Raw genomic sequence first — 27,748 nt, 5'->3', positions numbered from 1 at the left:
CTCTTTTCCTCATGACACTGAGAAATACACTGAGTCAGTCACTCCCACAGCATTTGGGAAAGCCCATTACAGCACAAAAGCCTTCATCATCAACTGCTGAGGAGTGCTTGTAAAAGTGATGAATGGCAGAGTAGCACTCCATCCTGCAAATATGTAACACACCTGGTCCTGCACACAAAAGGCTGACTCACGTGCATGACAATCATGGCCTTCTGAAAAGGCCCAGAAGCTAGCACCGCAAAAGACACAATGTACTTTCACCAGGCTGACAGAATGACTTTTCCTTGTCCTTCTCTCCAGCTGCACAAAGATAACTCTCCAAACCAAGGAGAACAGACACACAACCTTACACAACTGCCCACCCGACGGGTAGACATTCCCTGACACCACTCTTCCAAGTCCAGCTTCTCCTTTCTGGGCTTATAGAAGAGGCCATGCACACAGATTAAAAGCCATAAATATGATCAGTACAGCCTCGATCCAAAGTCCAAGCAGTTTTCACTAACATCTTAAACCACTTACCTAATGTGCACTTGAAACTTGGACTGCGAGGATGTGAAAAATTCACACCCCGAGAGAGTTGTAGATTAGCCAACACAAGCCCCCAGTTTAAACGCTAAGCTAATGGAAAAAAATTCTTCAAACAATCTAGTTGCTACCTTTTGGAAGGGTGGATAAATTACAGTTGGAAAAACCTCTTCTACCACGGTACAGGTTGAACTTCTCTAATCTGAAACTCTCTCATCCAGCAACTTCCATAATCCGGCACGATTTTACCTATCCTGGCAACCTCTTATCAGGGGTGTGCCCACATTTCCCCATGGTCCCATAAAGTTTATTTACAGCCACCAGTCCTGGCTCTCAGTGTTCTGTGCTGTTATTTAGCCCAAATTTACCCCTGAACGTCTTTTAAGAGCCCAGTAAGCAGTGAAAGTGTTGGTAATGCGCTAGACAATATTGACCTTCCATGGTCCAGCAAATTCCCTCATCCAGCACCAGTCAGGTCCCAAAGTTGCAGGATGAGAGAGGTTCAACCTGTAGTAAATATATACACATGAAAGCAGCATAGCTGCGGCACATGTACTGTAGACATATGGGAATGAGAAGGCAAGCATTCTAATGTAAGAAAAAAGAAAAAAATTGTATCTGTGTTGGGAAAACCACTCCTTCCTCTTTCAACTGGTATGGATCTTGCATTCTCAATCTGTTCTCACCTTCCCAACTCAGATTTCTGTCTGCCTTTTAAACCGTAGCTAATTAGAGGATTTTTCCATTCCTCATGCAGAACTTGAAATTGTAGTAATAGGGAGCTGTTCTTAGAAGTAACCCGTACTCGTGCTCTATTAAAAAGCTTGGGAAACAATGTTAACCTCTGAAAGCATTATTCTCCTGAAAAACCTGTCAGTTTATTAAGCTAACCTCATGAGCATGAAAATAATTTAACTATTTTTATATATCTGATGTTTCATCCTTTCCATACCTTGACTTGTATTTTATGAATTCATTAAGGTAAAACAAAGAATGTTACTAGCATAGAAGTGCCCTTATGAGTATACTATTCACTCTGATGAGTAACATTTTGTGCAAGACATTTTATTTATACCAGTGACCATGCCAAGGGATGGTCTGGAGGCTAAAAGTGAGATATTGAGCTCAAGTGAAGATTAAAAACAAGCCATTTTAAAACTATGCCCTATAAAAGATCCCCTACAATGTTAGATAGCAGATCTTCTCTCACTTGTTCTCCAAGTGTTTCTCAGCATAAACTTCCCTCTCCTTTCAATCTGCAAAGATGCCAAATATCAACAAACATTCACATTATTATCTGGAAGTTCAAGCAAAGTTTGCATAACCAGAAAAACAGTTTTACAAAATGTAAATTATATTCACGTCTGAGCTACACCGTGACTAAGCAAAAGAGGAAGTGAGCCCCAACATGTTTATGCTAACAAAGCTAGAAAGAATAGTAAACTACAACATAGTGACTCCAATGACACAAACAGGGGAAATACGTAAGATATTCTAAGAGCAGATGAAGTTCTCTACATGGCGTCTGTAAAGCTCCACAATACTTTGCAGAGTATCAGAGGGGTAGCCATGTTAGTCTGGATCTGTAACAGCAACGAAGGGTCCTGTGCACCTTATAGACTAACAGAAAAGTTTTGAGCATCAGCTTTTGTGAGCGCAGACTCACTTCATCAGATGCTGGTCATGGAAATCTGCAGGGCCAGTTATAAATTTATTTATACCTGGCCCTACAGATTTCCATGACCAACATCTGATGAAGCGAGTCTGTGCTCACGAAAGCTATGCTCAAAACTTTTCGATTAGTCTATAAGATGCCACAGGACCCTTCATTGCTAATACTTTGTAGAGTCTATCATAGGAATCCCTGTGGAGGTAGGCACCTTACCTCCATTACCACCTTATCTACACATGTAGACTATGAAAAAAGAACATAAAGTAAACCCTTGAATCACATGGTGGGTTGCATTCCTGCACCCCCTGTGTATCTCCAATTTTCATGCAAGTCGAGGGGAGACAGGAACCTGACTCCCCTCTCCCCTAGGCTTGCAGGAGCCAGGAAACTCACTAGAGCCACAGAGCTAGTCAGTTTCCTGGCTCCAAGGAGTGTCAGGGAGCCAGGAACCAGGGGGTAGCCTTGTTCCCAGCTGCCCACTACTTGCCGACCCAGAAAATTGACCAGTACATGGCTAGTCAGTTTCCCAAGGTCCCACAGGTGGCAGGAAGATGGGAACCAGGCTGCCGCTTGGTTCCCAGCTCTCTGCGGCTTATGGGACGTGGGAAACTGACCAGCCAGAAACTGTTTCCCAGGTCACACAATTGGCGGGGTGCTGGGAACCAAGCAGCAGCCTGACTCCTGGCTGCCCTTCCCTTGTAGAGCTGGGAAACTGACTAGGGCAGCAAACTTGGTCAGTTTCCCGGCTCCAGCCAGTGGAGGGGAGCCAAGAACCAGGGGCAGCCTGGCTCAGGGCTCCCCTCCACTCTTCAGAGCCAGGAAACTGACCAGGGCTACTGTCACCTTAAACATATAATCAGGCATAACCAGTTCCTCACCCCACTGAAGATTTTCTCGACCAATGGCAAGCTTTTTAAAAGTTATGTAAAGGTTCCTTTAAAATAAATAAGACTGTTCGGGGGTGCTAGGCTGCCAGCTCTGGTCAGTTGCCTGGCTCTGCAAGTGGGAGGGAGCCGGGAGCCAGGCTTCCGCCTGGCTCCCGGCTCCCTTCCACTCTGGGGACTGCGAAACCACTCCTGTCGGGGCAGCAAGAGACAGGGTGCTGCCTGACAGAATCAGGCAACCACTTCTGTCAGTCGGCAGTCACTTTAACCTAAGACATGTGCAGCTTGGTTGCGCATATCTCAAGGGATTACTGTATGTGCCCAAAGCCCCAAAATGTCTACAGTGCATGATGCTAATACATATGTTCACTAGGATATGGACTGAGGTTCATTATATGGCAGTTTCCTTTTGTGTTTTTACACTATTTTATATGAATGTGATAACAGTACATAATAGCATGAGGCAGATAATTGTTTCTCACTGTTACCACTGCTCATAAAAACCAATAACTAACCATGGTGTAACACACAAAATAGAAAACTAATTCTCTCCGAGAGTAATGGTGATGAGACCACAGTCACGGTCAACTTTATGAAAGAGTGTAAGTAAAGCATATAGGTAATTAAAATAATCACTGGACTTGTATGAACTTAGATTTGCTCGATTAATGGAACTTAGTCATCTGCATTATCATTGGGCACGAATCAGCCTTTGAATGACCTGGCAAATAAAAGCCCTGCACGGAAACATGCATAATGTGAAAGTGTCTCAAGAAAGAGTTAGATGCTCACCTTTAATCTCCATTGTTCCTATCTACAGTCAGTAACAGTCTTTTCATGTTTTTAGATGTAATAAATAAAATACGTAAATAATTAAACATTCTCTCTGAATCAACTTTCACTCACACAAGCACAGAGAACAGACTGGGTAGCACAAATAAGTAATGTTTACTTTAAAGTAATCACTCTATTGCTGGCAAAACAAGCCCATACCCAAATCATAACCTAAAAAAAACAAACGTGTTTTTGGTACATATCCTAGTACAAATCTGTGCAAGAACTCTTCAGACAAGCACAAGGCTGAGAAGTCACATGGTCTGATGTCATTCAGTGGCATGGGAAAGCCAATCACATCAGAACTCTGTACTGATAACATCTTAAAGACAAGTTCTCTCCCATTCCTGCACCTTCAGCCTCATGCAGTAAATAAGCCAATTCAAATAAGAAAAGTGACTGCTCTAGTACAAACAAACAGCCTAAATCCACAACTACCAATTTACTGTAAATAAATTATTCATCTGCATTAAGTCAACTATTTGCCATAAAAACTGGTATCTGAATAATTGTGTATGTATATTTTATACAAACACAAAAGGTAAAATAAAGCTTAATGTTCTGATCCTGCAAACATTTATTGACACACAGGGGACTACATATTTGAGTTAAGTTATTCACTTGTTTAAATGTTTGCAGAACCATCTTGTTTCAAAGAATAAATAATCTGTTCTTTTGTCAACTCTTAAAAAATTTGCCTGGGGGGGAAAAAAAAAAAAGCAATTAAAACCAACCAACCAACCACCCACCCACTTTTAAAAGTCAATAACCATCACACAAGGCAAAATTTAAGTTCTGTGCTAGAAGTATCCACTTCACTAATGCACACCTGATATTTAATGGCAATCGCTATTGAGTGGGCTATGGCTGAATAATCAAGGAACTTGAACCATTTTCTCTCACCACTAGAAACATGAGAAGATATTTTTTTTCATCCCACCTGAACCTCACTGCATTTGGCATAAGAGCCAGAATAGCATAAAAGTCCCTAAAAAGCCCTACATACAGGGGAGGGAGAATGCCTCCAGTACAGGAGCTGAGGAAACTGCTGTAGGTTGTCCTCCAAAGCCCTCCTTGCAAGCTATGGAAGAAGGGTGTCTTGAGATTATATTCTGGCCAGTGCTGCAACCCACAAGCAGCCATGGACAAGCTGTCATAACTTAGATAGCTCTTCAAGGCTGTCTCAGTTACACCCAGGGATGCTCCATCCCTGAGCAGCCAGAACCAGGAGGACACAAAGGGTATACATCTACACCACAGCAGGAATCAACAATTCAACTGGTCTAATGGACACCTGCCAAAATCAACCACATATCACCTTCCACTCAGTCCCGGTACTCTACCCCGGACAAGAAGAGTAAGGTAACTGAACAGGAGAGTTTCTCCCATTGACCTGATCTCCCCACTCCTCACCAGCGTAGACCCCAAGATACCTTAGGCTGAGTTATGTCAACTTGGAGTTGCATGCCATAGGTCAGCTTCCTGCAGTAGTATGAGCTTAGGCTAAGTCACCTTAGCTGCAATTTCCCCAAAGTTTTTGCTGAAGCTATTTGAAACACAGCACTCCATATTCTTGGAAGAGAAGACTTCTGTTACCAGAGCTGGCAACCTAACACCCCACAACAGTCTTATTTTAAAAGGAACCATTACATAAGTTTAAAACCTTGACAATGGTCACGAAAATCTTCAGAGGGGCAAGGAACTGGTTATGCCTGATACATGTTTAAAGTGAGTTTTCACATGAAACATAACACCACTAAGGCTACAGTTACACTAGCAAGTTTTGCTGCCAAAACCCCAGGTTTGTCTATAAAAACTCGTGGAGCATGCACACATAAAATGCATTTTGTTGGCAGTATCTGGATAAAACTCCATATTTTTGCCAGCAGCGTTCTACCTCAAAGCTTTGAGGTACAGCTCTGCTATTGACAGATTCTGTTGGCAAAAAAAAAAAAAAACTGTGTATGCACCCCCATGGGACCTTTCTTGACAGACAGGGCATCCACAACAATGGGCAGCCCTGTCTGTTCTGTTTCCGGGTGCCCCAGTTTTGTCTACAAACAGTCTCTAGTGTAGATATAGTCAAGACATTTTTAATCAGTTGTTTCCTTAAAAAACCCTAGATTTACTACTGAAAAATATACTAAGCCATTAGAAATTATAAATATACAGGGTATTTTCATTTAATTGAATGTTAAGTTGGCAACTGATATTGGGCCAAATTATGCAGTCTTTACTCAAGCAAAAAGTGCCACCGATTTAACCCCATTGGTATTGTTTTCCTCAACAGCTAAGACCTGAAACTAAACATTTCAACTGCCATTACCTATAGCAGCAAAACAGCAGATTTTTTTATGACTAACTTTGCAAAGTTCTAGATGAGTTATGCATCTCAACAATGTAGAATAAATCAGAATTATGACTATGGGCAGTTGTTCCTGGACCCGAACTCAAAAACTCATTAAATATAAATAAAATTCAGAGAATGCAGAGGCACTGCACCATATTGATAAAAGCATCATTACATTTTCAATTATGTAACTCCTTACATATTTGGGGAGCCAGGAGGAAGAGTTGAAGTGAGAGTAAGTTCCCCACCCCCTAATCAATTTGTCGTTTTCACTTTTCATTTATAAAAAAGTGCCTGGATTTTAAAATAAACAAAATAATGAGCTTAATGAAGTTAACAGCAGGAGTGGAGATACTACATTATTATTAAAAAATATGACTTCTTTCACCAAAATGTTTGCTCTTTGGATTGCAGTGTGACATTTCAAGTCTGCAACAGGACAGGGGGACTGTTAGAGAGCTGTTAGAGATTTTCAAATGGTTTTGTCACAGAAACCATAGTTTCTGTGTAAACCTGGTAACAAATATTGAATACTTGACAAAGCATACAAATTGAATAAAATGGGAAAGAAAATATTTGTCCCCTAAATACCCACAAAGGAATAAATTTGTAGTGCACCAAGGAGGAAAGGACAAATTTAGAAAAAATAAGTGCTAGATAAAATTCTCTAATAAAGTAGAACAGGCGTTTTGGTTTTGGTTTTGGGTTGTTTTTTTTTAAACAAACAAACAAAAAAAAAAAAAAACACACCACAAGAAACCTCAAGACTACAACAAGTCCGGTTTGACTTGATTTCACCGGGCTCTAAAAGAGGATTTTCTCAGTAGTGATGGATGGCAGAACAAAGAGTAATGGTCTGAGGTTACAGAAGGAAAGGTGTAGGTTGGATGTTAAGGAAAAAACTATTTCACCAGAATCTCCATCCCTCGAGGTTTTTAAGTCCCAGGCTTGACAAAGTCCTGGCTGGGATGATTTGTTTTTTTGTTTTTTTTTTTTAAGTTAGGGTTGATCCTGCTTTAGTTTAGGCAGCGGGCTGGACTAGATGACTTCTTAAGGTCCTTTCCAGCACTAGGATTCTATGACTCCATTCATTGTTTTCAAAGAACACAAGTCTGTTACAAGACTTAGTATCTATTTTATTTTCCACTCCGATTATGGGAAAGACCAAGTGATTACCTCTACCTTATTATGTAAGTTCTACACACAAAAACCTATGTTAAATTCATCATCATCATCAATAACCATGGGCTCAGCGCCCGTTGGTGTCTGATGCCTCTCTCACTATTTCCTTCCAGCATGGAGCTTGTAGAGGCTTCATTGTGGAGTTTATGTTAAATTAAGCTTTATTAATAGTACAAAGTCAAGCACTCAAAACTTAGGATATGTCACAACGAAGGCTGAATGTACAACCTTCTGTCTTTGTTGTTCATAAGTGGTGGTCCCACGCCTTATTCACTGCACACTGTTCAAATCCTGCCCTGAATACAGGATCAGATGAGCTTTTCTGTGATGCACATCACTACAATAACCTAATGCTTCACAAACATTACACAGAAGTTATTTGTACTAGAACGTTGTAAGGTTGACAGGGTATTATTCCCATTTTTCAGATGGGGAACTGAGGCACAGGAAGATAAAGATCAGAAATGTCCACTAACTTGGGATGACCGATTGACACATCCAAGATGGGCTTCCCTCCCTTCCCCCCAAACACTTGGTATTAAATAATGCCTTATGAGTTCAAAGCACAGCTCCCATTGAGTTCAGCTGCACTGGCAAGTGGTCAGCACTTCTGCAAACCAGAATCCAGGATCTTAAGTCAAATAATGCAGAAGACAAACAAACAAAAAATTATCAAAACACAATGCAGTCAAGTAGCACTTTAAAGACTACCACAATGGTTTATTAGGTGAGCTTTCGTGGGACAGACCCACTTCTTCAGACCATAGCCAGACCAGAACCGAGTCTGTTCTGGTCTGTCCCACGAAAGCTCACCTAATAAACCATTTTGCTAGTCTTTAAATTGCTACTTGACTGCTTTTTGTTTTGACAGTGTATAGACTAGCACGGCTTCCTCTTTGTTACTATTCAACAAACAAAAAATTAGTGACAGCTTGTGAAATGTGGCTGAAGTAACGTGCTCAGCATCACATATGATGTTTGGGGCAGAAACAGGAATGGAATCACATTATCCAAGGCAACATTCAGTTGCCGTAGCCTGCCCTAAGGCCATCCTTTTTCTTGTCATCTTTTGCCTCATACACCAGAGAAGTCAGGAGAGTTCCTCCTCCAAGATGCCTGCATGCCAACAATACATTCACTGAAAGTACAGATTTACTGAGAGCAGGCTGCTTGCCTTAGTGCCCAGCCTCATTCCAGCCCAGAACAGCCATTACTGGGATAGTCTCGCTTACCCCTGGGTTTGGAGCGTACTCAGAAATTCAGCATCAGCAAGGTGCATGAGTGGTTTGGTCAGGGCTAGGAGCAGTGAGAGGCCAAAGTATGTTCAATGATAGAATCTTTCAGCTTTTTCTCTCTGTTGAGCATGTGCAAATTCAGAGAAAAAAAAAAATCCAAGTCTTATAATTTAGCCTAATTGGGGTGTTTTTTCAGAGAAACAGCCCTGACACAAAGGCCATGCCCTTGCCAATTTCAAGTCCTGGCTCCAAGGCATGAAGCTTCTTGCAAATTTTTTCCTGAAGCTTTTTTAAATGGCAAAACATTTTTCCTTAATCCCATCCTTGGAAACAGTGAACTGTTTTAGCTGAAACCTTCAGAAACATTCAGCCTGGGGCAGATAACCATTTGGGCTGAAAGGCTGGGTATGTTGGCCACTGAATATGTAAGTAACTGAAAAGAGAATCTTATTAAAACTGTTTCAGACTTTCCACAGAAGTAGACAACACTGCCGGAATACAATTATTGTCATCTTAGTTTAGGTGCATCAGTTACACCTATGGTTTCCATTTACAAAACAGCTGGAGAGCAGAACATTTTAATCATTTTCTGGCTTTCACTCCCTCCCCTGTCTTCCTGGGGGAGAATACATTTTTCTTAATAAAGTACCCAGAAAAGTTACTTTCCTGTTTCTGGAAGTACTACAAGTCAGCATACACAAAAATCAAAGCTACTATTCTGCCAGCTCTTAGACATATGCTTAACTTTACTATTCTGATGGATCACACTGAAATAAATAGGATAGCTTACACGAGTAAAGTTAAGTATTTGCAGCCCCATTTGTTTCTAATTCATTCATAAACAGCTACCACTACAGACTATAACGAAGCTTTTCCTGCAGACTGTGCAAAACAATTTGTAAGAGGGGGTCTGAGGCATGGCTGACTTTCCCCACCCCACACCCCCAAAGAGTGTGGCAGCACCCTCAACACAGAGTAGTTTCCATCATATATAGGATTTACAATTTCATTCAATGACTTTCAATATCCACCTCTATGCAAACTGTTCAGAGGCCACTGCTTATGTTTCCAGTGAAGCAACAGCAACTAAGAAAGAATACTTGTCTCAGAGAATCCAAAGAATTATACGTTCTAGAAGATGTTCAGAACTAATCCAATTAAAGTCCAAAGTTTACCATTTTCTGCACAAAATTACTGCCGATTTTGCTCCAAAAGAACACAGCTGAGCAGAGATATCTGACAAAGTAAGCACCTGCAATGAATTTCCAAAAATTCACCAGCGTCTTTAATTTATCAAAAAGGTTAAAAACAGCCATGTAATGATTATAAATTGAGCGTTTGTATAGTGCATATGTAACCACTTAATACAGACTGTAAAACTGAAGGCAGAATCAAGACTTGCCAACCTGAAGTGTATACATTAACTCAGCATTGTTTCTCTGATCATCTATTCATGTAGTTTATTTTTTAAATTTGCAGGTTCTAAGGTGGGGAGGAGGCTTGTTTTGTTTTTAGTAAGGGAAGAGATAAAATCCCTTTAGAAAGTAGCTACTTACCAGTGTTGAGTACAGGTTGAAACTCTCTAATCTGGAACTCTCTCATGGAACAAAATCCATAATCCAGCATGATCTTGGTTAGCTGGATGAACACTTACTCTGTGTGGTCAACTTTCCTGTGGTCCCATAACATTTGCTTCCAGCCACCAGTTCTGGCTCTCAGTGCTCTGGGCTGGTATTTAGCTGTAATTTACCCCTAAATGTCTTCCACCAGTCCAGTAAGCAGCGGAAGGGTTGGCAATGCTGCTATACAGTAAACTCGACCATCCATGGTCCAGCAAATTCGCTCATCCAGCACTGGTCAGGTCCCAAGGGTGCCAGATTAGAGATGTTCAACTTGTATTTCTTTTAGCTGGCCAAAAGAGTTAGTTTTCTTCAAACATCACCCCTATATCTACCAAAACAGCAAACACGTACAACCACCATCACCCCAAATATCAAGAACATGAAGACCAAGTGGAAGACATAAAATTAAAATATTCTGAACGACCTATAAGAATGTCAGGTTCACACATGCTTCACTACCAATTTAAAGCGATTTTTCTAGACTGGGGTGGCCAACACGTGTCCTGAGGGCTGGAATCCAGCTGGCAGAGGCACCATTTTGAAAGCAGTGTGGGCAGCTGTGAGCTGCATGTGGTTCTTTAAAGGAGCCATAGGCAGCTCTGGATGCTGCTGCCTTTCACTCCTCCTCCAGCTCCCTGCCATGCCATGCTGAAAGAGTAGAACTCAATTTAATTGGTTTAACAGCTGGCAGGAGGGATCCAGTCATTAAACCAATTAAATTGAGTCCGGTTATTTCAACATGGCAGGGCAAGGAACGTTCACGTTCCAGGCAAGGAAGAAGTAGGAGAGCCAGGGAGCCAGGGAGCCGTGGTGAAGGAGCAGTGAGCGGGAGCAGAGCAGAAGTCATCATGAGGTGGGTTAATCCTGGAGATGGGAGGGTTGTTGTTCAGCCCCAGAACTTAAAACATCCGTGTATCCCTTTCAGGACTTCAGCCTTATTGATGTACCCCCTCTCCCAGTGCTTCTCGTAATTTTTAGTAATTGATTTTTCTGCCACATACCCTGTGAAATCCTTTTGTGTACCACAGGTGGTACATGTACCACACTTTGGGAAACACCATTCTAGAACCACTGTATTCATACAAACCACATATACTTTATTAACTAAAATCATATTTTTACTAATTTTCACCGTTCTGAGTACTGTCAAACCAAAACTGCTCTACGACATGAGTTAGACTCTATTCTGGCTCACATAACATAATTATTAACTCACCTTTCAGGATTCAACTAGCCTACTGGTGTGTGATAGGAGAACCCTGACCAAAGTTTTCAGGAGCATCCAGTATTTTTGGGTGTCAAGCTTAAGATGTCTCAAGAGTGTCTAATTTCAGAAAGTACCAACCACCTACACTCTGAAAAAAGAAGGGTTTTTAAAGTTGGGCACTGAAGAAGACTAAGGCACCCAAATTTCACAAATCATACCTGAAGATTCAGGCTATCAGAATAAATAGCTGGGGGGAGTTTTTCAGGGTTAGCATATTGACAAAAAACAAAACAAAAACACATCCTTTCACTTGTAAGATGACAGATTTGATCTGCAAAGGGACAAGAGTCTCATGATCACTTTTCTTTTGTCAAAGTCCCCTTTCCAAGCAGGACTGAAATTAAGATTTTTCTAAAGACTTTTAGAAAAAAATTCACAATAGAGTATAATTTACAAAGTCCTGTTAATCTAACAAAAAGTTACAAAATAGACATGCCAAAAACAAGCGCAACAAGGTACTCAAAAAAAAAAAGAGAAAAGATTTTGCACTGCCCGTTTAAAAAAAAACAGCAAACACCACCACGACCAAAAAAAAAAATCCACAATAGTACAACAAAAGCATTAACAAACTTCATCAAAAAAAGTTAAGACTCTATTGTGACAGAGCCAAACCTACAAAAATTTGTTCAGATAAGACTCATCTCAAAACATCTGAGTCATTATGGAACTAGATACCCCGGAGTTTATTTCATTCTGGTATTTTCAATAACAACTTAATCACCTCCACAAGAGACTTAAAAATTACTAATCGGAAAGACTAGAGTCCTGAGATCATCTAATCCCACAAAAAAATTGAATAAAAACCAAAAAACCAGAAGGGAAAAGTCTGTCTAAGTTTCCAAGACTTAAAATTCTGGTGAAAGACCCAGGGATTGCTAACAGTAGAATGTTGTTTTGCATCTTCCTTTAAAGAAGAAATATACCTCTCAGGTTAAGTCAAAGTCAAGCAGGAAATAAGCTTCTGCCTGCCAAAACTTCCTATGTGAATATGAGTAGACAAAAGGAGCATATGGATTTACTACCCCCTTAAACACACTTTGGAACAGTTTCATAAAATATGAATCTGAAGTAATTCCAATGAAGTCAACAGAATTCCAACAGATTTACACCAGTATTTACCTGTGAACAGCATTTTCTCCCCAGTTGTTATTAATGTCATCCTTAAATGAATGGCAGGCCCTTATGGCTCATATGAATACACAAAGTCCCTGCTTGAGTGTATTATCTAAAAAGGCCAATGCTACATTCCCTTCCCATGGAATTTGTTTTAGTCAGCTGGGACTAGTCATAGAAATAAGCACTACACCTGGAAGGAAACTTTTCCAAGATCAGAACCCAATAAAGCAGTAGAAGTAACAAGCACACGGGGAGGGATAGGAAAAGGAAAGCTGAATGCTGCATACACATAAGGTAACGTGGCTATTCAACGTCAGTGTACACTAATGCCTCAATTTATACAAGGGTTGCATTCCCACGCACCTTCGCATAACTCGAATTTCACGTAAGTCGGGGTGGCTTCCCCCGCCAGTGGGATGCACGTTCCGCAGCCGGGGAAGCAGCAAGAGCACCTGGAGCTCCTTTTGCAAGGCAAGTCCTGGGGCTGGGGGGACGGTTGGGGAAAGTGAAGCCTGGGGTGGGTGAGGGCTCGAGTTGAGCCAAAGCTGCACAGGGGGGTGCTGAACTGGGGTGGGGTGGAGGGTGTTGAGCTAGAGCCATGTGCAGGGGTCGTGAGCCGGTGCTGGGGGGGCGGGGTTTGAACCAGGGCCATGCTCAGGTGGTGAGCCAGCCGGGGGCATTTGAACGGGGCCAGGGGATTAAGCCAGATCTATGCATGAAGGATGGTGAGCCAGAGCACAGCACAAGGGTTGGGGGGGGTGAGCGGGGGCTGAGCCAGGGGGCACATTTCAAGGGTTTACCATACACACATTTAGCAGTTCCATTAAAGTTGGTGTGTGCGTGTCGATAGTAAACAAATATTAAAAATTAGCCTACGTAGAAGCTGTGGGGTTAGGTCTCATTTTACTAGCAACTCTAGTCCGTCAAGCTCTCAAATGGAACCTGCAAAGAAACTGCAAAAGAGGAAGACTTCAGACAGTGTGGAGAAGGCCTACTGAGATTAAAGGGCAACAACTGGCGTACTCCTGGGGTCAGCTAGAAGAGCTGAGTGGAGAAGACTTGCAGATGACCTATGCTCCACCTGGAGTACAATGGTTTAAGTCAAACCTACTCTTCCCAGTCTTCAGAGATTTCTTTTGCCTATTTTCAAACATTGCTCCAACAAGCCAGCCCACAAGGGCCAGAACAAAAATATGGTCATCCACCTGATACATGTGGAGCAGACACTGGGGCCCTGGCTCCGACCCTTTGAACTCTTATGTGCACATAACTTTACTGAAGTGAATATACTCATTCACTTCAACAGGAATAGTCAAGGGAAGACGTTAACATACATTTAAACACTTGCAGGATTAAGGCTTTAATCTCCAGATTTAACTCCCACTTGTTATAACAACATCAAGACTCAAGATTTTCACCATTTGCATTAGTTTTCCACAGTCTCTAGTTTGTTCCTACAAACACTCTGTTGAACTAGTGCACCAGAGAGCTATGTTATACAGGATCATATGTTTTGCTGTCACATGACATAAATTATACGTAAAAGGTTCTGGGCCAGGCTCAGTGCTGGTACAAACAAACCCAGCTTCACTGAAGCTGCACCCACTTACGACACAGGTGAATTCGGCTCCCACAGAACAGTTTAAAATGAGTCTAACCTCGCCACTCCCTTAGTGTCTATGGCCATTAAAATAGCAATCAGAAAAACTTGAAAGGATGCAGCTACCCTGCTCAGGAATTCCCAGAAGCACATATAAAAGGATACATGAGAGACTATGGAGTTCCCAGAGGAGAAGCCTAAGAGTAGATGCCCTTCTGAGCGAGCTTCAGTTAGGCCTTGAAAAAAATGTTCTAATTGGTTATGCTGCTACATGTTGAACCTCTCTAATCCGGAAAGCTCTCATCCAGCAAACTCCATAATCCAGTGTGATCTTAGTTAGCCAGATGACCATTTATCATGGGTGTGGCCAAGTTTCCTGTGGTCCCATAAAGTTTGTTTACAACCACCAGTCCTGGCTCCCAGGGTTCTGTGCTGTTATTTAGCTCTAATTTACCCCCAAATATCTTCTAAGAGCCCAGTAAGCAATGGAAGCGTTGGTAATGTGCTAGAAAATACTGACCTCCCGTTGTCCGGACAATTCTCTCATCTGGCACCAGTCAGATTCCAATGGTGCCGGACAAGAGAGGTTCAACCTGTGCCTCCACTTTGGAGTCATATTAACAAATAACCCACATCCCTATAAGAAAAGAGAATTTAAATAAAAAAACCTATCACATTACAGGAAGCACCAGGGAAGACTGGATGGTCCATTTGTTTTAACAACATGAACTAGCGATGCTGTAAAAAGTCTATTAGCCAGTAGGCAAAACAAAAGATTAAAACATTGATACTCGTTGCATTACTGTGTCAGTGGGGTAGACGTGTTAGTCTGGATCTGCCAAAGTAACGAGGGGTCCTGTGGCACCTTATAGACTAACAGAAATGTATGAGCATAAGCTGCATCTGACGAAGTGGGTCTTTGCCCATGAAAGCTTATGCTCATACATTTGTTAGGTCTATAAGGTGCCACAGGACCCTTAGTTATGCAACAGATAGCTTTATAGAACCCACACTCAGGCTGTGGCCACACTTGGCCAAACCTTTGAAATGGCCATGCAAATAGCCATTCCAAAAATTACTAATGAGATGTTAAATTGAATATTCAGCACCTCATTAGTATTAGGAAGCCTCCGGGCGTAGTGCTTCAAAAGCTCCGCTTTTGAATGTGTGTGGCTCAGCGCAGCTACACAGGGGTCCTTTTCAAAAAGTGTGCAAGGTCCTTTCAGAAAGGACCCCCGTGTAGCTGTGCTGAGCTGCGCACATTCAAAAGTGGCGCTTCTGAAGTGCCACGGCTGGAAGCATCCTAATGCTAATGAGGCGCTGAATATTCAATTCAGCACCTCATTAGTAATCTTCGAAATGGGCATTTGCCTGGCCATTTTGAAGTTTCGGCCAAGTGCGGCCACAGCCTTAGAGTCTGGCCACGTTTTCTAGGATCTTTAGCCTACTTCCAGAGTGGTCACTCGGGGCTAGAATGGTAGAAGCAGCAGACCCAGAACTTCAGGGAGTTTGCCTAGGTCAGGGGGTCAGCAACCAAAAGAGCAAGAAGAGCTATTTTTTCCAATTTGGTTTAAAAAAAAAAAAAAAAAAAAAAAAGAGTCAGTAATTCAAGAGCTGCAATGCAAGTGAATAGCAAATCGTCCTTAATAGAAAAGGTCAAACCACACTTTTTGTAACCCCTATTTTAAGAACAGCGTGCACATGTATCCCACAGTGCACTGTGCATGTTAAAGGGGAAATTATCCAATGTTTCAAGATCACATATGACTATCTAGATATGAGTTCATTGTTGGGCTTTTTGGTGTTTACCAAAAATAACCAGGAGGGTTTGTTTTTGTTTTGTTTTTTTAAAAACTTTGCAATTATAGCATCAGGAGCCACAAAGAAGTTCTTAAAGAGCCGCCTGTGGCTCTGGAGCCACAGGTTGCAGACCCCGACCTAGGTTTTGTGGCCTTGTAGTCCTCCCTAATCCCTTGTCTCCAGGAGTCAGGGGATAATAGGTAACTGGAGCAGCAGGTTTGACTCTTCAGGAAAGAAGCCTGGGTTTTGTGGGCTTCTCTCTCCAGGAATCTAAAAAGCCCCATTGTTGGCTGCATCAGGGAGGAATCCCTGGCTTTAACCGCCAGCTTCCCTCCCCTCTGAGCAGGGAAACTACATGAAATGGCAGTGTGGCCAGGCACCTGGACCACTGCCTCCAATTAACGTTTTTTCTTCTTTTAAATGCAAGATTTTTATGTCCGATTGTTGAAGGCCATGAGGCCCGTTTTACAGCCGACAGTAACTTTCTATACCTGATCTCATTTATGGTAAAAGCCTTAACATTCTTTTAAAGAAGTTTTTTGTGGATGCATTTCCTTTCCTTTATTTATGTAAGTAAATCAGTAGGATATGTTTAACCTGCCCACTAAAATTCAGCAAGAGCAATGATACACAAGGAAAGAGTAAAAAGATCATTCATGTTCTCAAATGAAGCTAGGTGGATTAAAACACCATTGGTGAACAGACCCCACGCCTGCCTCTGCACATGCCAAAAACTATCAGAGCAATGAAAAAATGATGCATGCAGAGGCTTTTGAATGCAATTCTTGACACTAAACTTTTAAAAGAAAGGCAAAGCCAGCAGCACACCTCAGAAACAAATGCCTGGTAAACTTTAAAGGATCATTTCTTCCTTCTATTAGACACACTTGTTTTTCCCCCCAGAAGCACTCTTTTCGTCAAATGTTTAATTTTTCCCCCCCACATTTATTACTGAAGGTCATCCTTTCTGCTTTTTTAAAAGGCACTCCTTACTCTCGACTTCTATGTCAACTTCCATTTTGCAACAAGTTTTTACTGCTCGTTTATCATCTTCCTATCCAACTGAAAAGATTTATAGTGGAAAAGAATAAAACTTTACTGTAACTCCAGAAATACACACTGCTTTTTAGTTACAGCTTCTATAATATTGGTCAAGCAACAACTAAGGAAAATAATTAAAAAAAAAAAAAAGCACTCACACAGTCTCTTCTAATAGCCTCAGACTTTAAGGACCAAAGGGACTGTCATGATCAGAACACAGAAGTTAACCAGAAGGCAAAGTTACTGAAGTGTTCAAAGCACGGTTTAACGACTCACATTAAGGCGGGGGGTGGGGGGGAACCACCATTCACACTAGTTTAAACCCGAGAGTGAGCCGTGTCCCATCCTTCTGAGTAAGGCAAAAACCTCCCCGGGTCTCTGCCAATCTGACATGAGGGAGATTCCTTCCTAACTGCAAATAGGATGATCAGTTAAGACCCACAGTGTCCAATACGCTCCCTGCTCTCCATGCACGGGACAGCAGAGTGTGTTGAAATGCAAACGTGGGGCACCTCTCCAGCTGTTCCATGCCCAGACCCCACCCCATGGTGGGACAAGCACACGGTGGAGGCAACCCTGGCCGTAGTTTCTCTGGCGCAGCACTTGCAGCTCCAGCTAGGAGCCACATAACTCCCTCGGCGCCAGGGCAGCCTTGGAGCATGGCACAGCACAGCGCCTGCAACCGCAGCAGCAGCAGCAACTCTGGGGAGTTGCATGGAATATATGGGGGTGGGGTGGCCCGAGGGTACCTGGCTCTGGGGGAGGGAGACATTTATTTGGGGATGGGGGGGGCCGTTGAATGTGCAAGGATGACAGCCACAAGTGTGGCGATCCTTGACTTACTATTGGACTCCACTGAGTTAGACTGTGAGTATATGAGCAAGATCTACCAGGCAAATATGTGGGAAAGAATTCTCTGTTGTAACTCAGAGACCCCACCATCATCTAGTGTCCCATCTCCAGCAGCTGAGGATTTTTGCTGCTGGCAGTTGCTAACGGGCCACAAACCATCACAGGCAACCCCATCACAACATCCCTCTCTAAACTGACAAAGCTCACTCTTGAGGCCAGTTCAGTTTTTTTTTTGTCCCTCACTGCTCCCCTTGCAAGGCTGTCTCCAAACCTCACTCCTCCGATCGTTAGAAACATTTGCTTAAGCTTTAGCCGAAGCTTGTTGATGTCGTTTGTTCTTGTGTCCACGGTGGTGCTTCACTTAAATAAGTCCTCTCCCTCCCTGGCATTTGAGGTCTATCATACCTTCCCTCAGCCTTCTTTTGCTTAAGATCAGCAAGCCAAACTCTTCGGCTACGTCTACACTAGAGAGTTTTATCGACAAAACTTGCTGAGCACCTACACGCAAAATGCGTTTCGTCAACAGCCTGTCGACAAAACTCAGCACTTCTGCAGACAGCATCCTGCCTCTCTGCCATGAGGAGTAACACCTATGGCAACAGTTTCTGTCGACAAAAAAGGCATGCATATGTTTCAGAGGTCTTCTGTCGACAGAGAGGGCTTTCGGTTCACTAGGCAGCCCTGTTTGCTGAGCTTCCGGTTGGACATTTGGCCGAGAAAGTGGCTGAACAGTCTGGCTGCTCTCTGTCAACAGAGCAGATTGTTCTTTCAATTGCCTGTGTGTGTGGATGGGATCTATCAACAGAAGTTTTACCAGAAGATCGCTTCCAACAGTCACTCCTACCGACAGATCACTGTTGTGCAGACGTAGCCTTTGAGTCTCTTCTCAAAGTATGCCTTCCATCCCTTGCTTTACCATTCTCTGCCCCATTCCACTTTGAACTCATCTTTCTTAAAGAACTGCACACTCTATTCCAGATGAGGTCTCAACAGTGCTTTGTATAATGGTGCTAACATTTCCCTGTCTCTATGGGAAATAACTGGCCTGATGCATCCTAGACCTGCATTAGCCTTTTCCACAGCTGCATCACATTGGTGGCCCAGTCATCAACCAATACACTCAGTTAAAATTATGACATTGATCCACTGACAGTTGTAACAGAAGGATAACACCCTTACCTCAGGCCCCCTTCTTTCAATCAATTACCCATAGGCACCCTCCACAGAAACCCAGTGAGTTCCAAGGGACTACATACAAGGATATGCCCCAACATAATCAACTGCAGGATCAGGACCGTGGTATGAAAACCCTCTTACGAGACCGGCAAAATGTAAAGATTTTGAGCAAGAGAGATAAAGGGCACTAGACTAACCTGAGCTCATAGTGTTAGTCATTTAGAAACACAATAGTATATTAACACAGACTTCTTTTTTCTCCCAGCCCCATGACTGGGTCAGAGGTATCTTGTCATTATTAGGGCCACCATCTGAGCTTCTAATCTAGTGCCCAAATATTATGAGATATAATCTGAAACGATTAAAATATCAACCCCTCAGGGGAAAGAAAAAAGATAATTAACAGAAATAATCATAAAAATGCCAAATTAAACTACTTGATAGTCAGAGAGAGAGAAAAGGCTCCATTTGCGCTACACAAAAGATGGGGATCTTACAGTTATGATGCAAACCAATAAATTCAAACTTCAGATGCCCAAACTGACCTTCACTTTATCCTCCTCCATGTATGCTTTACAATGGAGCATGGTGTCAAACCGGAAAATGGCAGCCTGTTCTGGAATGCTATGTCTACACTAGACAGAGTTCTGCCAACAAAACCCCAGTATTGTCGACAAAACTTACAGAGCATTTACACACAAAATGTGTTTTGTTCACAATTTGTCAACAAAACTCAGCACTTCCATCGACAGTGTTCTGCCTCTCCGTGATGAGGAATAATGCTTTTGTCAACAAAAGAAGACATGTAGGTGCTTGGGGGCGGGGGCAGGGGGGCCTTCCAGTTCAACGGGTAGCCCTGTTTGCAGAGCCTCCAGTTGGCCATTTTGTTGACGGAGCACCCAGGCAGTTTTCGTGTGGACCTCATCCATTGACAGAAGATCACTTCCAATGGTACCGTCCGTTGACAGATCACTGTAGAGTAGCCATAGTCTAAGAGACAAAGATGCCCCTCCCAGCCCTCAACAGCTGGAACAAGAGTAAGTAGTTGGATTAAGGGATTAGCAATTTTACCTCATCTACATTAAAATTTATATTCCATCAATTTAACATGTGTTAAAAGGCTTAGTCTATACTAAGCTGTTCACAGGATAGAATTTGGAAGGCGTTGGCTAATACTAGCAAGGCCAGATGATCTCTGTTGTGTAAGGTCTCCGCCACTTACCCAAAGGTGCTGTAGTTTGCCCCTCCTTCCCCAGGACAGCCTCTCTCAAAACTGCCTCCTGTTAGCAACCACCCTGTTCGCATGCTCCCTGGTCGCTTGCCAGCAGGGCTTTAGAGCTCTGGCCTACCTGAGAGAGCCCCTCCCTCTGACTACCGCTCAGCCAATCGGCACGCAGCCTGAGCACATGGCCAGCCTGAGCACATGGCCTTTCAAACAGAGACAGCTCAGTGCTCCAAACACCAAACAGACAGACAAACTCAGGCCCAGAACCCCCAAACCCAGACACCCACACACTCCAGAGAGCCACTTACCCAAAGGTGCTGTAGTTTGCCCCCTCCTTCCCCAGGATAGCCCCTCTCAAAACTCCCTCCTGTTAGCAACCACCCTGTTCACATGCACCCGGTCGCATGCTCCCCCTGGTTGCTTGCCAGTAGGGCTTTAGAGCTCCGGTTCTCCAAAGCATGCAAGGACTTTGGGCTCTCCATCAGCCTAAAGAAGACAAATGTACTTGCTCAGGACGTTGCTGTTTCTCCATCAATCAGCACTGACAACTATACATTAGAGGTCGTCCACGAGTTTGCTTACCTTGGGTCCACCATCACTGACACCCTGTCCTTGGAGACTGAGCTAAATAGGAGGATCGGTAAAGCAGCCACAACTCTGTCCAGACTCAGTGAGAGAGTGTGGAATAACAAGCTGTACACTCACACCAAAATGCAAGTCTACAAAGCCTGCATCCTCAGCACCCTCCTTTACGGCAGCGAGACTTGGACCCCGTACGCCCGCCAGGAAAAGAGGCTGAACGTCTTCCACTTGCGCTGCCTCAGGCGCATCCTTGGAATAATCGTGGAAGGACATAGTGTCCAACACTACCATCCTCGAGCAAGCTGGAATCCCAACTATGCACACCCTCCTCAGGCAGCGGTGGACCCGCTGGCTTGGTCACATCCACAGGATGAATGATGGAAGGATCCCAAAAAGACATCCTGTATGGCAAGCTAGCCTCTGGCAAAAGACCTCCTGGACGCCCCCAGCTGCGCTACAAAGATGTTTGCAAGAGAGACCTCAGGGAAGCAGACATCAAGCCAGACAGCTAGGAGGAGCTGGCAGACGATCGCAGCAGATGGAGGCAGAAACTATACAAGGGCCTTCAGAAGGGTGAGTTGAGGATCAGACAGCTAGCAAAGGAGAAGCGAGCCCACAGAAAGCACAGCAAGGACCTGCCAGACACCCACTACATATGCAACAGATGCAGCAAGGACTGTCACTCTCATGTGGGTCTTCACAGTCACAGCCAATGCTGCAAATGAGGATGCCAAACGGAACTACGAAGGGTGCGATCCATAGTCTATGTAGACTGAAGGATGCTACTACTAAGGTCTCCGCTCAGTCCAGTACAAGGCAGATGTAAATTCTGTAACTTTCAATCATTGCTGGTTTCTAAGTCCCATAACTTTCTGTAAACTTTGTAACAGTAGTTTTGTTCTATATAGTTCTATTTTATTTTGCGGACTTTGTTTCGTAGCAACTGCTAGGTCTATCTTAAGTATAAGTTAGTAAGAAATTGTTTATGAATACCATAAATCTTGTAATTAATCCTGGCTATTCCTTTTGTAAAATACATTTCTGTGACAAAGGAAAGCTCATTTTAGCTAACGTGGTTGTGTGTGCAATGGAATTAGACCCTGACACCAGCCTGTCTGGACAACCAGCTGCCAGCAGTAACTGGATGGCCAGAGAATAATAGAGCTGAACCCTGCAAAAGAATACACCCAAGAAAGAGAAAGAAGCCCCATCAAGAGAAGATCAAAATCTCATCTGCTGTTAGCTGATGACTCATGGTCATACAGCATCCTGGGACAGGACAAGAGCTATTGGACTGAAACTTATAAGAGATGGATACAAAGCTACAGGAGCTCTCTTTTTCCTGCTTTCTTCTCATCATCGCTGGTCTGCAGGAGTGAGTCTTGGCTGGGGGGGGGGGGGGGGAAGAGAGGCATAAAGAGGCCCACTGACCTGGCCCCCTTCCTCTCTCCCCAGGGGAGATGGCACTGACTGCTCCCGAGTACTCAAGCTGACAAGGGGCTCATACAATCATCTCACCGCCCTGCATTCACGACTGCACACAGACACACTGGACCCACTATGCCTTGGCTTCTTCCACTGTTTCAATGCAAGTCTCCATCACCACTCTGCAGGAGTTCTTCTGTGTAAGGTGGGGGGCGGGGTGTGCTTGAAAGCTAGGTCCCCTTTTCTCTAGCATAAAATAAGGTAACAACGTTCTCCACCAGTTTTAGGTGGATTAGCATGATGAAAAAGTAATAAGTGCAACTACTTCTTCTAATAGCTGCACCATTTCTTCAAAGCCTGTATCTAGTGCTCGCCTGACAACACACAGAGTCAAAGCAACAGGGAAGGAGCTGTGCTAGTCTATATACTGTCAAAACAAAAAAAAGCAGTCAAGTAGCACTTTAAAGACTAAACAAACTTATTAGGTGAGCTTTTGTGGGACAGACCCACTTCTTCAGACTATAGCCATACCAGACTCAATATTTAAGGCACAGAGAACCAAAAACAGTAAACAAGGAGGACAAAATCAGGAAGAAGGAAAAAAAAAAAAAAAAAAAAAAAAAAGATCAAGGTGAGCAAACCTTCCCCCCCCACTTCTACTCTCTGATTTGCTCACCTTGATCAGTTTTTTCCTGATTTGTCCACCTTGCTTACTATTTTTGGTTCTCTATGCCTTAAATATTGAGTCTGTTCTGGTCTGGCTATGGTCTGAAGAAGTGGGTCTGTCCCACGAAAGCTCATCACCTAATAAATTATTTTGTTAGTCTTTAAAGTGCTACTTGACTGCTTTTTGTTTTGGTAGTCAAAGCAGCGAGTGAAGCACCGATAACAGGAGCTAGAGACAAAATGACTTAGTTGACAGCCCTACCCAGTCAGCAAGATAGTGTTGTACCCTCTCCCTTTTAATACCCACAAGGAGACAACACAAATATGAATGTGGCAAGTGAAGCAGCAATCAAACATGCTTCTCAGGCACCTCTGACTTCAGGAAGACACCTGGGACTCCCTGCTCTGTAACCACACACCATAACAAAAATCAAAGATCCTCTACAGTTGGCGTTTTTACACTGCTGCACGGCAGTTTCAATGGTTTTGTTTGAGCTGTCTCAGAGACCACATCTCCCACCAAGCTCTGCCACAGCAACTGAAGTTAGCTGACAACATTAACAGTCCCTAGATCAAGGGTGGGCAATAATTTGTGCTGGGGAGCCATGCCAAAATTTTGGTAAGTAGTCAAGGATTGCACTTCTCTATGGCGGACTGGGGGGTGTATGGGATGGAGATTGGGTGCAGAAGGGAGCTTGGGGTAAAGGAAGGGGTTGCAAGAGCTGGTGGGGGGTCTAGGAGGGAGGCTCTGACTGGGAGGCTCTTACCTAAACAGCTCTTGGCCAGCAGTCTCAGTCCACTGGGTGTTCCACACAGTTCTCTGCGCTTGACTTCCTGGGCTCCCACAACCTCAAGCAAAATCTCTCAGCTCCATTGGCCAGTTTCCAGGCTAAACCACTGGCTGGTTTCTGGCCAATAGGAGCTGAAAGACTGTGCTGGGGCAGGGGCAGTACCCAAAGCTCTTCTCTCCTCCAAAGCTGTAGGGACCAGCCACAGACTGGATTAAAAGACTTGGTGGACCAGATCCAGACCACAGGCTGCATCTTGCCTACCCTAGATTCATCCAGCTGAGGAATTACTTTCAGTAGAGGCTCTGCAATTCTGTATCTCACTACCAAGAACTGGCATGATTGTGCCTTTAAAACACAATGCAGGGCTCACCTGTATGTGCTGGCCTTTTTGGGAATAGGCAGTGATGAACAGGTTGCACCTCCAAAAACTGGCACTCTCTGGTCCAGCAGCATCTATCATTTGGCAGAGAGCTGGGGAGTGGAAGGGCAGGCTGCCAGCTGCAAGGAGATGGGCAACCCAGGGCCAGAGCCCTGTGGCAGTCCACAGCAGCAAGGGCACAGGGCCAGAGCCTCCCCAGTGGCAGTCCAGGGCTGGAGCCTTGTGGGGAAGAAACCAGAGCCTGGCAGAGGCTGAAGTTGAGTCCCAGAGTGGCTGGGCACCTGGGAAGCCAGAGGAGCCCCATTGTGGCCAGTGTTCCAGAGCCCTATTATAGCCCAGGGGAGTCCAGTCCAGGGCTAGAGCCCCAGGACAAACAAAAGCCTCAAGAGTGCAGGGCTGGAGCTGGGCCAGGGCCCTGTGGCACCGTAGGCCAGCTGGAGCCCTCCTGCAGCCCCAGGAAGCCCAGGACTGGGGATGGAGCCTCATCCACATGACAGACAGGAGTCCCACTGCAGCCCCAAGCTGGGGCTGGAGCTCCACATGTGGGGTAGGCCAGAACCCCACTGCAGCCCCCAGGAGTCCCACGCTGAGGCTGGGGCTGGGGCTGGAGCCCTGTAGCAGCAGTGCAGGGACTGAGGCCAGAGCTCTGCGGAGCCAGAGCCCCCCAGAAGCCTGTGGCCAGAGCCCCACAGCAGCATGGGCCAGAATGGCAGAGAGTCCTACAGTCAGGGGGCAAAGAGGCAGGGCAGAGCTCAAGCAGGCACTTGGGCGCCCATGGCAGGGGGCCTCCCCGGTCTGGCAAATTCTCTCATTCAGGACCGGTCACGTCCCGACCAAGGTAGACCAGGGAGGTGCAACCTATATAATTCTATTGTAATAAATTATATAGAGAAAATACATATGTTGCTAAATAAGTTATACTGATCATATAGAGCACAGTTCTTATACCCTTACTTCACAGTAATATCAATGGCATTTACTCACTTGAGTAAGTGCTCCTCAGTAGCAATAAATATTGTTGAATCAAGCCCATATGGCATTTAAGCACAAACCTAATAGAAAACAGACATGTTTGGTGAACATAAATTATGCATGGACAGTATTTTATTAACCTATGTATGTAGTTAAAATTATAGAAAAAAGTATACTAAATGAAAAAAGTAACATCTCACTGGTTTATGCTTCTGAAGAAGCAGTACAGAAAAGACACCTAGTGTCTGACATTTACAAGCAATTATCTGCTACCACAGATGCATGTTCGACAGATTCCCCTTTTGCCCTTGTAAGTTTGCCAGTCAAGTATTAACCAGGCCTAGCCAGACTTAACCAGGAAGCACATATGGACACCGTTCTGCTTAATAAAAACAAAACATTAAACCAGCCAAATCCAGCCTTTTGTAACCTTCTCCAATCATATGTACATCTGTTATAAAGTTGAGTTTGTTAGACTTCTAGCTTTAAAATTTATAATCTATTTGAAAAGTGGAGAGTTGAAAAATTGAGGGGTCTTACTGCAATAAAAAAAGCTTTCGCCAGTGCCCATTGAAATAGCAGATCCAACCACTTCATATCTGCAGTACATAAACGTGCATGAAAATTATGAAAGACCTCCAGAACCAAACAGTCACTGGCAAGAATGATTCTGCAAATATCTGCATCTGAAAAAGCTAGATCATTACACTCTGATTCATTTTTAATTGAGTTAATCATTCATCAGTCATGTTCAGAGCATAATTATTTATAATATTGTCATTGCCATACCAAACTTCTTCCAATAAATCAGCACAGGTAGTTCTCATTCAGGGAATCCAATTTAAGACACTTTTTTAAAGTTACCCAAATGCACACAAACACACACCCGATTTAAGTCTTAACTGGTGGAAAGCGCTTTTTCCTTTTCTCAATTCAGAAAACAACTTAGGAGATTTTATTACATATCATGATAAGCATGAAAGCATCACCCCCACCAAAAAAGTACATTTTCTTAAAAAGACGAGTCTGAAAATAACGTTAAATTAGTCTGAGTGCTATGATACGAACCACCTTTCTTGCTGAGCAATACCTTCACAGTAGCATACAGAGAGAGGAGACAAGTCTTTTTGTGCTACTACTCCTGAGATGTTAAATCCAAGGAGGCAGGGGACAGCTACAAATTCAGTTGCATTTGACAGCTGGTAGGAGCTTCCAGTTTCAAGCACAAATGTTTTGCTAAACCACCACAACTTGAAAACAATTTCTGAGCCTAACAGCAAATGAGCAGGATTCATTGCTGGCTTTCAGGTCTCACTGTGCAAGAGTAAGCTGAAATCCTTTTGCACAGAGCAGATCTCCCCAGAGACTAGAATAATCAGAGAATCCTCCAAAAGGGAACAGGATCAAAGGAGTAGCCCTGTTAGTCTGTACCTGCAAAAATAATGAGAAATCCCAAGGCACCTTACAAGCTAACAGATTTTTTGGAATATAAGCTTTTGTGGGCAAAGATCCACTTTGTCACATTCATCTAAGGAAGTGGGTCTTTGCCCACAAAAGCTTCTGCTCCAAAATATCGGTTAGCCTGCAAGGCGACACAGAATTTCTCCTTGTTTTTGCCAAAAGTAAAGCACACCCATATTTGGGACTGAGAAACAAGGGTTAATAGGGGTCAAGGTACTGAGATCTGAAAGCCTGCAGTAGAGGAAGGGGAGGGGACACACAACACAGAGCTGCCCACCAACTTAGTCCCACCGTACTGGAAGCAAAGAGCTGGACTCAACCCCCACCAAGTGTTTCCCAAGTGTCCAGACGCTCCGGCTGCTGTGCGTGTAGCACTCTTCACAACCCCTTGCCCTGGAATGGACCTTCAGGCTCCACTAGGTGCGGTGATATCACACAGCGACACAAGCCCGTGGTAGCAACAATCCCCCACCACGGGGACGGGGACGGGGGCGCGCACACACACACACACACACACACACACACACACACACACACACACACACACACACACACACACACCCCCCCCAGCAGCAGCGCTAGCACGCCGCCCACAGCTCCTTCTTCCTGGGTGGGAGGTGGGAGTTCCCCCTGAGCCTGCTCCCCTCCCCCCAGCTTCGGGAAGCTGCTTCGCAGCCCCCCCCCCGCCGACTCCATTTCTTTTGGAGGTGCGATGGAGCCCCAGCAGCCGCTGACCCTAACAAGAGCCCCAAGCACCAGCGTGGAAGGTGCCAGGACAGGGGCTGCTTGCCCCGAGCCCCCCTCGGCAGCAAGACCCGGCTGCAGCCGTACTCACAGCGTGTGCCCGCAGACATTCACCATCAGCTTCAGGGAAGGGTTCCGGTACTTGGTGGTCTTGCAGCGCGGGCAGCCCTGGTCATCCATGGTGGCCTCCGCCTCCTCTCCCCAGGCACCAGCTCCAACCCCCACGCCTCCCTCTCCCTCTGTCACCGCAAACAGGGCCCGGCCGGGGCTTTAACGCCGCTGAGCAAGCGTTCCGCTCCGAGGCGGAGTGTCGCTCCAGCAGAGGCACGGCCACCCTCGTGTGC

The 27,748-nt window shown here is 44.2% G+C and overlaps 1 protein-coding gene across 3 annotated transcripts in view; it reads right to left on the bottom strand.

Annotated features, from left to right (window-relative positions):
- Positions 1–27,748, bottom strand: part of MNAT1 (MNAT1 component of CDK activating kinase) — a 213,620-nt gene that overhangs the window by 183,535 nt on the left and 2,337 nt on the right. The window contains exon 1 of one of the 3 annotated variants that reach the window (XM_074996317.1): positions 27,496–27,717. The exons of 1 other annotated variant lie outside the window; for it this stretch is intronic. In XM_074996317.1, coding sequence (XP_074852418.1) covers positions 27,496–27,584 — 89 coding nt within the window. In that variant the 5' untranslated portion in view covers positions 27,585–27,717. Of the gene's footprint in view, positions 1–27,495; positions 27,718–27,748 lie in introns of those variants that run through there. One more of the 3 variants, XM_074996315.1, reaches the window with a different exon arrangement.

The sequence above is a fragment of the Carettochelys insculpta genome, chromosome 6, assembly GCF_033958435.1.
Source record: "Carettochelys insculpta isolate YL-2023 chromosome 6, ASM3395843v1, whole genome shotgun sequence".
Taxonomy (NCBI): Eukaryota; Metazoa; Chordata; order Testudines; family Carettochelyidae; genus Carettochelys; species Carettochelys insculpta.
The sequence above is the reverse complement of the archived record's forward strand: the minus strand, read 5'-3'. Positions and strand labels throughout refer to the sequence as shown.